Consider the following 11,366-nt stretch of genomic DNA (forward strand, 5'->3'; position numbering starts at 1 on the left):
ACAATTTATGAATTAAAGTTAAGGATTAAGATATTTATTATTTAATAGTATAATCTAAAATATAAATATATAGTTATTAATATATATACATGGACGAGTCCATTCAACCCATTATATCCAAATAATAATATTTTAAAACCACCATCAACAGGACCAAGTAGTCCAACAATTGATTCATAGCTTATGGACCGGACCTACTATACTGGGTTAGCCCGTATATGTTGGGTTACTTTTGTTGATATAAGGCCCGTACAAAAATGGCTTACTTACTTTTAACGAAGCCCGTTTTCAAGGTAAAGCCCAAATTCAAAATAGTATATTTTACTTCAAAAAAAGAAAAAAGAAAAAAGGAAATCGGCTTCCTGATCTTCAATCGCTGCTTCCTTCTTCGTTGCTTCTCGTGCTATGAGGAGCTCTCTCCTTGAGATTTCTTTGTGATTCTTCTATGTCTCAGCCCTCCACCTCCACATCCGCCTCCGCTAAAGTCTGTAAACGGTCATCTCCTTATTCTTCCTCTTCCCCCACAACTACTGTAGGAGGCGGCGCAGCTTCAATTTTCCCAGCAATGAAAAAGGCCAAGTCACAGGCAGTTGCATCCTCTGTTGATGGTAACAAGAACGGACAGCAGCATATTAATCCTCATTTACACTTCTCTGAATCCACAATGATCGAAAATGATCCCAACGACGTTGTATTGGAGCCATCTGCGGCCTCCGGCGCTTTCAGCGGCCGCGTTGGCGCTGGCGGAGGAGGAATTACCGCTAATCTTGCTAGGAAAAAGGCCACGCCTCCGCAGCCTACGAAAAAGCTTGTGATTAAGCTCGTTAAAGGTTCCTTTTTTTTTTCCCTGTGAAAATTCTGTTTATTTATGCGAATTTGATGGATTGAAGTATCTCTTGTTGATGGGTGTGGATTGAATCCGAGGTTTTCTCAGAATTCTGGGTTGCCCTTGTTGTGTTTGAGGTGAAAATGTTAGGGTTTGGAGTGTTTGATTTCTGAATTTGAGAAGGGTGATTTGCATAAAGTTTACGTTTATGTTTATTTTGGTTTTTGTATGCCGAGATCTGAGGTTTTCTCTGGTTTTAAAAACTGCGCTTGATTTTTCCTACCACGTGTTGAGTGGCCCCTTAGAAAATGAACTCTCGTGATTAATTGAACTGATTTTGAGTACAATCTCAGTGCTTATCTAGACAGGTGAGTTTTACTGACTTATAGATTGTTCTGTGAATTTCTGATATTGTTGTCAATATCTTTGTTATCATGATGCGTTTAAAATCCAAAAAATGTCAAGCTGAAATAAATATTCTTTGTAATTGATTGTGTATTTTTTTAGTGGAAGGTGAAATCAATTATGTTTTACGTTTGGTACAGGAAAAAAATACAAATATCTATAGAAATTCAGGAAAAAATACATATGTCCATATAGTCAGCTACTCGCTTCTCTTCCCCTCGGCCATGGGCCCTGTCCTTTTGGTCTTATCTTATCATGAAATTTGGTCAGGATACTCTTCTGGATGAGTTCATGATGGTTATGTTATTTGTAGGCCAATTGTATTGGCAGTGATGCCTCAATGTTAAATGAACGAGAGACATATAGTATAAGAGCTTTTATTTTGGTTTCTTGCTAATCTTCATGCATGGAACCAGACTGATGATTTTTCTACAGTTCATGAAGAAGGCTTAACTTTCCATTAGTTACAGCTTATTCATTTGTTCCTGCAAAAATTCTTGTTGGAGTGCATTATAAAAATACTGGATAGACCTCTGAAAAGAGTTAAGTTTTCTGATGTATGTGCTCCTCATGAATGTGTGCTTCAGAGACTCCATGATGTGTGGACGAGATTGTACATACTCAAATTTTGCAACGATGAGGTCTGAAAATGATCTTATTAGCAATTGAGGTGATATACCTTCCAAATGCTGGATTTTGAGTGACTTGAAATCCTTCCACAATGAAGAATCGAGGGAAAAAAGACTCAGAAAGTACAATTTAATTTTCCACGTTCCTGAATATTATTGCGACTCATTTTCTAGAAAATACAATGAAAGCCACCATGCATGTGATTTCTTAAATTTGCAACAAAAATCTGATATTGTCATTGTTGGCTTTCTGTGAATTAGGAATCCACTTTTTTTTTTTACCAAAAAATTTAACAAATGAAATATTGAAGCTTTGACATAGAAATGAGAAAGCCTTCTCCTTATGTTGTAGAGTCTGCTTGTTGCTTGCTTTGTTCGGTAAAGAAAAACACCTTTGTGATGGTTCATTATTAATTGAAACATATGTTGAAAGCACATCATTTAAGCATGGTAATCTGTAGAAAATATATTTCAAGGTATTCTGATGTATTATGCGTGTTAACCATCTTTATTGCTAAATTTCTTGATTTATGTGTCTCTAAAGCTAAACCGACGCTGCCCACTAATTTTGAAGAAAATACATGGGCCACCCTCAAGTCAGCTATCAGTGCCATATTTTTGAAACGGCCAGATCCTTGTGACTTAGAGAAGCTATATCAGGTCAGTTTAACAAATGTATTTTTTTATGATGACATTTTGTCTTCAATGCTGACAGGCCCACATCATAATTTTTAGGCTGTCAATGACCTTTGCCTGCACAAGATGGGGGGGAGTCTTTATCAGCGAATTGAAAAGGAGTGTGAAGCTTTCATTAACACCGCTTTACAATCCTTGGTTGGTCAAAGTGAAGATCTGGTAGTTTTCCTATCTCTGGTTGAGAAGTGCTGGCAGGATTTTTGTGATCAAATGCTGATGATTCGTGGTATAGCTCTATATCTCGATAGAACATATGTGAAGCAAACACCGAATGTGTGTTCATTGTGGGACATGGGTTTGCAGCTTTTCCGCAAACAGCTTAGTCTAGCTTCAGAAGTGGAGCACAAAACTGTATTCGGTCTGTTAAAAATGATTGAGAGCGAAAGGTAATTTCATATATTTTTTTATGAAGCTAGACGAAGAATTTATACTAGCTTGATTCGTGAAGAATGATTTGTATCTTGGCATGTAAGGTCTTGTGACCTGGCACTGATTTCAGTTAACTTTTATGGATTGCATCGACTACTTATTTTACCTTCTATATGTAATATTTAGACCATGATTTGCTTTATGCCGCTAACTTTTAAGAAAGGATTTTATATAAATCCATGTTACTGTTGTTAACCCACAGAGACCAATCGGGATCATGCAGTAATTGTATAAAACGACTTGAACTTGATTAGTTGGTAAACAAGATTTATAATATTTCAATATCCGTTTTATTTGGGCGTTTCTTATAGATTGGGTGAAGCAGTCGAAAGAACTATCCTTAATCATCTGTTGAAGATGTTGACTGCACTTGGGATTTACCCAGAAAGTTTTGAAAAGCCATTTCTTGAATGTACATCTGAGTTCTATGCTGCTGAAGGAGTCAAATACATGCAGCAGTCTGATGTTCCGGATTATTTAAAGCATGTCGAGGTTTGTATGATGCTGTGTTTTCTCCATGTACTTATGGAAAATTTAATCTTCCAAGCTGTTTTAGCACACTGTTACCAGTACTTGTTAATTTTTTCTATCGTAAATTGGAGATATTTTCAAAATTTCCATTTGTTCCTCCAGATGAGGTTGCAAGAAGAACATGATAGATGCTTGCTTTATGTAGATGCAAGTACTAGGAAGCCATTGGTAGCTACAGCAGAAAGGCAACTACTTGAACGTCACATATCTGCGATTCTCGATAAGGCAGCTTTTAACAGATCGTTTTCCTCTGAACGTGCTCATATTGCACTTGCATCCTTATTGTAATTCTAATGATCTAATCCTTGTCCAGGGTTTCATGATGCTGATGGATGGGAAGCGTATTGAAGATCTTCAAAGAATGTATTCGCTTTTTTCCAGAGTTAATGCCCTTGAATCATTAAGACAATCTCTTAATCAATACATCCGAAGAACGGGCCAAACCATTGTCATTGACGAAGAGAAGGACAAAGATATGGTGTCCTGCTTACTGGAATTTAAGGCAAACCTTGACATGATATGGGAAGAAAGTTTCTCTAAAAATGAGGCATTTAGCAATACAATAAAGGATGCATTTGAGCATCTCATTAATCTCCGTCAGGTACGGTCATTTTACTACATTATTTTGATATAACCAGTACTCTTCCGAGTGTGGAGAAAGCATCTCAACCTCACTAATTAGTGACTATAAAGTGTGACAACTGCATCTAAAGATTTTTCTTTTTAGAAATCAATATGGTGGGCAAAGTTTTCTCCATGTCTGGTTTCCTTTCCAAGAAATTTTGTCATAAACATTTCCCTGGAACTGAAAATGAACCATTACAAACATATTTCCATCTCATCTAACATTTTATATTAATTCTTTTTTTGCCATTCCAAAAAATAACTCGCGGTCATTTTATTTGCCAATATTATTTTATAATCAGTATTCAATTCTCTTCTAGAACCGGCCTGCTGAGTTAATTGCCAAGTTCGTGGATGAGAAGCTCCGAGCTGGAAATAAGGGTACATCAGAGGAAGAATTGGAGGGTACACTGGACAAAGTCTTGGTTTTGTTCAGATTTATACAGGTAATAGATATGTATATGTTTTCACTTTGGACTTAGTTTACCCATCAAGGAGAGATACGCCAGCACAGGAAGGATTAGAAGTAAGAGCATGACAGTATCAGAGTGAATATTGTGGCAATGGGAGGTGAGCTAGGGAGTGTTAGAAGCTACAGTAATATCATCAGAACATATGTGGTGGTGATACTATGGGCTTGTTTGGTTCTTTCGTAGTTTTGGGAAAGTAAGTGTATGTTTGGTTTTGTTTGGTTTTAGGTAAAAGAGAAATTTTAACATAGATATCAAATCAAACTAAAATTTCTTGATAAAATATTATGTTTGGGGTTATAATATGGTATAATAACTATTATCCCTTGGCGAGCATGTGATATTAAATTTTAATTTAACTATATCCAATTTATATATATAAAATAATTATGTTGGTAATTTTTTAAAAAATAATATTTTTGAAATTTGATTATATTTTATTTTTGTGTAGATAAAACAATTAATTTTACTTAACTATTATGCGGAACCTACATTTGACGCCCATGAATCACACTTGTTCTTTGTATAGTATGGTATGGATAATAAAGTTTTTTGAAAAAATTAAAAGAAAGTTAAAAGTAATAATTGTCTCACAGAAGTGAAAGGCGAGAAGATATATTTCTGTAAAAAAGAATTAAAGTGAGGTGATAATATTTGGTTTTATTTTGGGAATCGAAAAACTGTTATCAGAGAACAAAAACAAACGAGGCCTATGTCATTCGCGTATTTGTGGTCATAAAGAATTGATTGGTATATTTAAAACTGCTTCTGTAGGGTAAAGATGTATTTGAAGCATTCTATAAAAAAGATCTTGCTAAAAGGCTCTTGTTGGGTAAGAGTGCTTCTATTGACGCAGAGAAGTCTATGATTACCAAGGTAACACTTACTGCTCTACTGCCAAGGCCCCAATGCTTTTGTTTCCATAGTGAAATGATACTATCACATTTTTATTGCAGTTGAAAACAGAATGTGGCAGTCAGTTCACTAACAAACTTGAAGGAATGTTCAAGGTGCATATCAATTTTCCAGAATGCATGCTTGATGCACGTGCTTTTGTAGCTTTATTAAGTGTTGCAGTTGTGGGAAAAGAGCCTACCCTCTTCAAAACCACCCTTAGCTTCTGATGAAATTTTTGCCCAAATAGATGGGTTTCTCTAACTCATTTAAATTGTTATAATATTACCTTTTCCCTTGTGGTGCTTACATCTCTGTTCTGGAAAAGTTCCTGAATATTGATTAAGACACATTGGTACTCACTGTCTAGCACTGACAACTTCGGTGAATTCTCTTGGTATTTTCACCCTGGCCAGTTATTGGATTACTGTTGGATTAGAGTTGCCTTATTCCACTCTTTCTTGGCTTTCTTTATTAGAGATTTTAGATCATCGACATTGTCGGGTAAAATGAATCCCTTCACAAGAATTATTCTCCCCAGTGTTGCATGGTTCGCATTTGATAAAACCTTGTTTTTCTTCTGATGTACCTTCAAGAACACGGCAAGAGACTGTATATGTCCAGAGTACTGCAACACAAAACAAAAAACGGCCATATTAAAGTAAACTGTCCAATAAGCTCATTAGCTTTTGGATCTGGTCATTAGCTTAGTTGCATTACTCCGTTGTTCCAGGATATTGAATTGTCAAAGGAAATTAATGAATCATTCAAGCAATCATCCCAAGCTCGGACAAAACTCCCATCTGGAATTGAAATGAGTGTCCACGTCTTAACAACAGGGTACATAGTTATATCTCTCAGTTGTACATGCGTATCACTCTGATCTTAGTCTTCTAGTAAATTAAAAATGAATGGTTGATTTGCTTCAGGTACTGGCCAACCTATCCACCCATGGATGTCAGGCTGCCCCGTGAGCTCAACGGTTATCAGGTTTGTCCACACACCATACAAATTTAAATTGGATAGAGAGCATAGTATTCTGTGGAATAACCATGTGTAGCTACTTTAATTGCACTTCAGGATATATTTAAGGAGTTTTATTTGAGCAAATACAGTGGGAGGCGGCTAATGTGGCAAATTTCATTGGGTCATTGTGTACTAAAAGCAGAATTTCCAAAAGGTAGAAAGGAGCTTTCAGTTTCTCTATTTCAGGTTAGTTTCGTTGAATTGTACACGCTTCATGTTTTTCGCAATCAATATTACTTCAGTTGAGTCTTGATATGCGAACGTGTCAAATCGCATCTGTTTACTCTGCGCCAGACTGTCGTCTTGATGCTGTTCAATGATGCCCAAAACCTTAGCTTTCAAGATATCAAGGAATCAACTGGTATTGAAGATAAAGAGCTGAGAAGAACTTTGCAGTCCCTTGCATGTGGAAAATTCCGTGTTCTTCAGAAAGTGAGTGATCATTGTCCAACAGCCGTTGCTTCATTTTCTTTGCTGGCTCACGGAATTTATTTATGAATAAAATAACAAATTTTCCTTGCAGATTCCCAAAGGGAGAGATGTGGAAGATGATGACTCCTTTGTTTTCGATGATCAATTTACTGCACCTCTGTATCGTATCAAGGTATATTTTTAATAAATACTTTGATAACACTGTAATGCGATTAGTGGTGAAGAACTAACATGCTTTTATATGAACAGGTAAATGCCATTCAGATGAAGGAAACAGTGGAGGAGAATGCCAGTACAACAGAACGGGTCTTCCAAGACCGTCAATATCAGGTCTCACACAACCCTGTTTCATTCTCTATGATTCTCATGTTAAATGGTTATAATTGCTTGAGAATATCTGCCCAGTAAATACGACTGTTGCTGCTGATGTTGTTCATACAGATTGATGCAGCTATTGTTCGGATTATGAAGACAAGAAAAGTTTTAAGCCACACCCTCCTGATAACTGAACTATTTCAACAGGTAATTAGCATTATCTACTGTGTTATGTGGCTTTCTTGTGAAAATAGGATGTGTAAATTGAATGTGCTTTTTTTTTTCCAATTGCAGCTCAAGTTTCCCATAAAACCAGCCGACTTGAAGAAAAGGATTGAAAGTCTCATTGATAGAGAATACCTGGAGCGCGACAAGAACAACCCACAAGTGTACAACTACCTTGCATAAATGGGTACGAAACAATTTGTCTTCTCTTGTGAACGGCATGGGAATCACTGCCCTCTATGAGGAAGCTGAAAGCCTGAGAATCCCATGTCGATTTATATGTACAGGTACCCATAGATGATATTTTTGTCGTTATGTTCAGTGAAAGTATCTACATTCTATAAAATCCTGTTCCAGTATTCTGAGTAACTCAGACTGCTCATCATCATGCAATCGATTCTCAAGAACCAAGTCGAAATCTTCAGGAATGTAATTTTAATGATAATGTTGCAACTGCGTCGAAGTGGTGTTGCATCTCATGTTTAAAAATGGATCTTAATTATTCGATTGAAGATCTGTTGGATCATCTAATGTTTCGGGACATGAGCTTAAATATAAAATTAAAAATGATCTGTAATTCAAGTGAAGATCAGTTGGATTCAGGCTGGGCCGTGTTAAAATTCGAAGAGTCGCGACTATGGATTTCGAATTATTAACCTTAAAAACAAAAGATTTTTGATGATGAAAAAGTCTTTAACGAGGTGAAAATACACGGCAGTTCTAGACTTCTAGGGCCCAAAATGATGATAGAAAAGAAAAGATTTGATGGAGTGCACAAATTCAGTTGTGAAATTTGAAATTCGTTACATTTGAAGGTAAATATTGTTGTATACCCAAAATCTCGGACTTTTAAGACCAACATGTGTCTTACTCAGACTAGTGTCACATTTCACCAATGGCATGAAAACCTAGCAGGATTACACCTACAAATAGACATCAGACAAGTCAAGCCGTAAACTGTCCTTGTATATATTATACAACAAAAGACATCCACACGCTGAGATCTCATTGTCCATTCATCTCACATGATAACAATTACAGCAACAGCAGCCACAACACTAATCCAAGTTTTAAGCAAACATAACCTGAGCACTGGATGGTGTAAGGTCAAAAAGAGATCCAGGTGCATCCAGAGTTTGCCATTGCACGGAAAACCTGCATTTCTTTTCGGAACCGTTACTCGAGTATACCCTAAGTATATGTCCAACAGCGACATGAAGATTCCGACCAACTACATAAATCTTGCATTCCCAACAGTTTACGCAAAATGGCTTACATATCTGCTCTGGTAAAGGAGGTCCTTCCACAATGTCCCAAGAATCGCACTGAGCATCATAAACCTTGACTTTCGTTCTCTCGTGCTCTGTAACGACAAACAAATGTCCATAAATTACAACACTTGAACCAGTCCAACCTTCTCTGAGTCCAGTAGCCATATTCTCCCAGTTATCAGTTTGTGGGTCATAAATCTGACCTCGTGGCACCACATAGAACGGCCAAAACCAACCTTCTGTTACAAGAAGCTTACCGTCAAGAACTGCTGCATCGTAGGAGGCCATGTTTGTTTTCATGTTAGAAACATTTTGCCACGTCCCTTTCTTAGGATCCAAGACTTCTACTGAATTAAGCTCGAAAAGATCTGTGCTGTTTCCTCCAGCGACATATATCAAATCATTTATCACCCCACTCGCGAAAAATGACCTTGGTGTGGTCATCTTCTTCATAACAGTCCACCGATTCTTAATCACTTCAAATTTCACAACTAGATTGAGAGGGCAATCTACATCAGACACGACGCCGCCACAAACAAAGAGAGTACCCTCATGTGGGAAGGAAACACACCTGAAACCTTGTGGGCAGACCTTCTCCTTACAAGGCATGGCTGGGATTGTGTGCCAAGAGAATCGAATCAGGTCAAGAACCTTCCACTCTATTTTTCCTGTACATTTATGATACGCGAACACGAAAAGCCATGGATCGTGAAACCTGAACTCCTTTCTCCGCATAAAAAACTGCTCCTTGCTGCCAAAGAGTAAATACCAGCGCTTCGAGACTGCCCTGCAGGCTCCATGATTGTCGATTGCAACACGAAGGAGGCACTGGAGAGCAACATCATCAGGGAGTCCGGGGATTAGAGGCTCTCCTTTGATAGAGAGCTCAAATTCTAGAGAAGGACTCTGCATACTGGATTTCATTGCAGCTAATCTAAATTTTGGAGATAAGGTCATTTGCGAATCCCCAAGCTTGTGCACTGGAGCTTGATGAGATGAAACACGCACCCTTTGCATTTATACCCCTTAAGACGCAATATATAGGACCAAATGCACGGAACAAATTCGATCCTAGAACCAACAACTATAAACTATAATCTAATCACGCCACAAGTGTTAAATAGACCCTTGTGCACACAAAGATTCTGTGAGGTACAAAATCACTTCCTTAAACGTCTCAATATAAAAGACTCGAGATCAAAAACTACCAGCTTGAACCTTTAACAACTAGTAAAACAACATACCATTCTTCATCTCTACTGAATCTACGGAGCCGTTGATTAATTCTCGCCCCATGTCTTGAAAAAGTTACAACTTTAAGAAACCAAAAGCTAATAAAATCTTACTGAAAAGTACAGAGAGAAGCATCACAACGCAAGGTCTTCAAACAGCTCACCTTGTCAGTCTTTTCACCAAAACAATCTCAAGATACTCAACAGTCTCCAAAACCCAATTCAAAAAATATAAAACTGAATGATTTACAGGGATTTACACAAGCTAACAAAATCAAGAAAACCCATTTCCCAAAAGTCACAAAAACAAATTATCTGGAGATTATTAACACCTTAAAAGCAGAAAGTAGAGGCGCCGGCAAACCAGATAGTAATATTTTAAAGGAACCGAGGAAGAACCAAGAAGGGAACAACTTACAGATAATTTATATTAGAGAGAACGAAAAGATGATTGAAACACGGTTCGTGCAGATTTTACGCTAAAGAAACGAGGCCGAAAAAGGTTCCTTTTTTCTTAATTTACATTATCTGGAAGGAAAATTGAATGGCTCTATTCTGCTGATTGCTTTGGAACGAAGTACAATTGCCAATTGGCTTCATCCAATATGAAATGTTCCTTCCTCCAGATTTTACTGTGCAGCAAATTGACTTCTCTGTCCACAATGAACCAAATTTTGACGCTTATGAACGCGCTAATCGAGCGTGCTACCATCAATCGGGGAAATTGATAGTCAAGCTAGCTGATTGAAGTGGCAACGTGATATAATATCATTCTTTCATTCCACTTCACCAAATTCGGGTAGTTCGATATTGATTAGGAGCGGACTCGCCAATTTTGACCACACGCTGAATTATTGGATCACATCATCAGAGAACTAGATTGAGTTAATCTGTCTAACAAAATTAAATCATGAGACGAAGAGATTCATTATACTTTTAAAAATGATTGATATTCACTTAAATCGTATTATGCTAGTTATAAATGACTTCTCAATGGATGTTCATGAGTTTTAGTTCATTGGTAGAAAAGCTTATTTATTGACTTATGCTACATTTTAACATGATATCAAAAATAAAAAAAATTTCCAGAAAATATCGATTAAATATTTTTTTCTTCTTTCACTTATGACGCGAATTTAACAAATATTGGATTCAACTATCTTTTATATATTCATCTATATTATATTATTAAGTGTGAGATCCTTAGAGTAGCTACCTTAGTGGACACAAAAATATTTAATTTCATAATTATCATTTTTACCCTACTAAAAATCTCATCAAATCACTTCATATTTTACATATAAAAAATCTAAAAAAAAATTTCTTTTAGATCGAACAACTTTTCTAAATTGAAAATAATT

General features: G+C 36.7%; 2 protein-coding genes across 2 annotated transcripts; one reads left to right on the plus strand and one right to left on the minus strand.

The window, feature by feature from the left end:
- The first annotated feature begins 335 nt into the window (after positions 1-335).
- Positions 336-8,495, plus strand: LOC142534392 (cullin-4-like). The gene is made up of 17 exons (XM_075641257.1): positions 336-830; positions 2,405-2,520; positions 2,596-2,942; positions 3,297-3,477; positions 3,619-3,741; positions 3,830-4,117; positions 4,461-4,586; positions 5,385-5,486; positions 5,567-5,620; positions 6,238-6,344; positions 6,434-6,494; positions 6,585-6,716; positions 6,825-6,962; positions 7,054-7,134; positions 7,212-7,292; positions 7,404-7,484; positions 7,572-8,495. The coding sequence occupies exons 1-17, from the start codon at positions 446-448 to the stop codon at positions 7,683-7,685; spliced, it is 2,517 nt and encodes an 838-aa protein (XP_075497372.1). The 5' UTR covers positions 336-445; the 3' UTR covers positions 7,686-8,495.
- LOC142534397 (F-box/kelch-repeat protein At1g30090-like) lies at positions 8,376-10,711 on the minus strand. Its single transcript, XM_075641266.1, has one exon. It carries the CDS (start codon positions 9,788-9,790, stop codon positions 8,573-8,575), a length of 1,218 nt encoding a protein of 405 aa, XP_075497381.1. The 5' UTR covers positions 9,791-10,711; the 3' UTR covers positions 8,376-8,572.
- Positions 10,712-11,366: the final 655 nt, after the last annotated feature.

This window comes from Primulina tabacum, chromosome 2 (assembly GCF_025594145.1).
Source record: "Primulina tabacum isolate GXHZ01 chromosome 2, ASM2559414v2, whole genome shotgun sequence".
In the NCBI taxonomy this organism is placed as follows: Eukaryota; Viridiplantae; Streptophyta; class Magnoliopsida; order Lamiales; family Gesneriaceae; genus Primulina; species Primulina tabacum.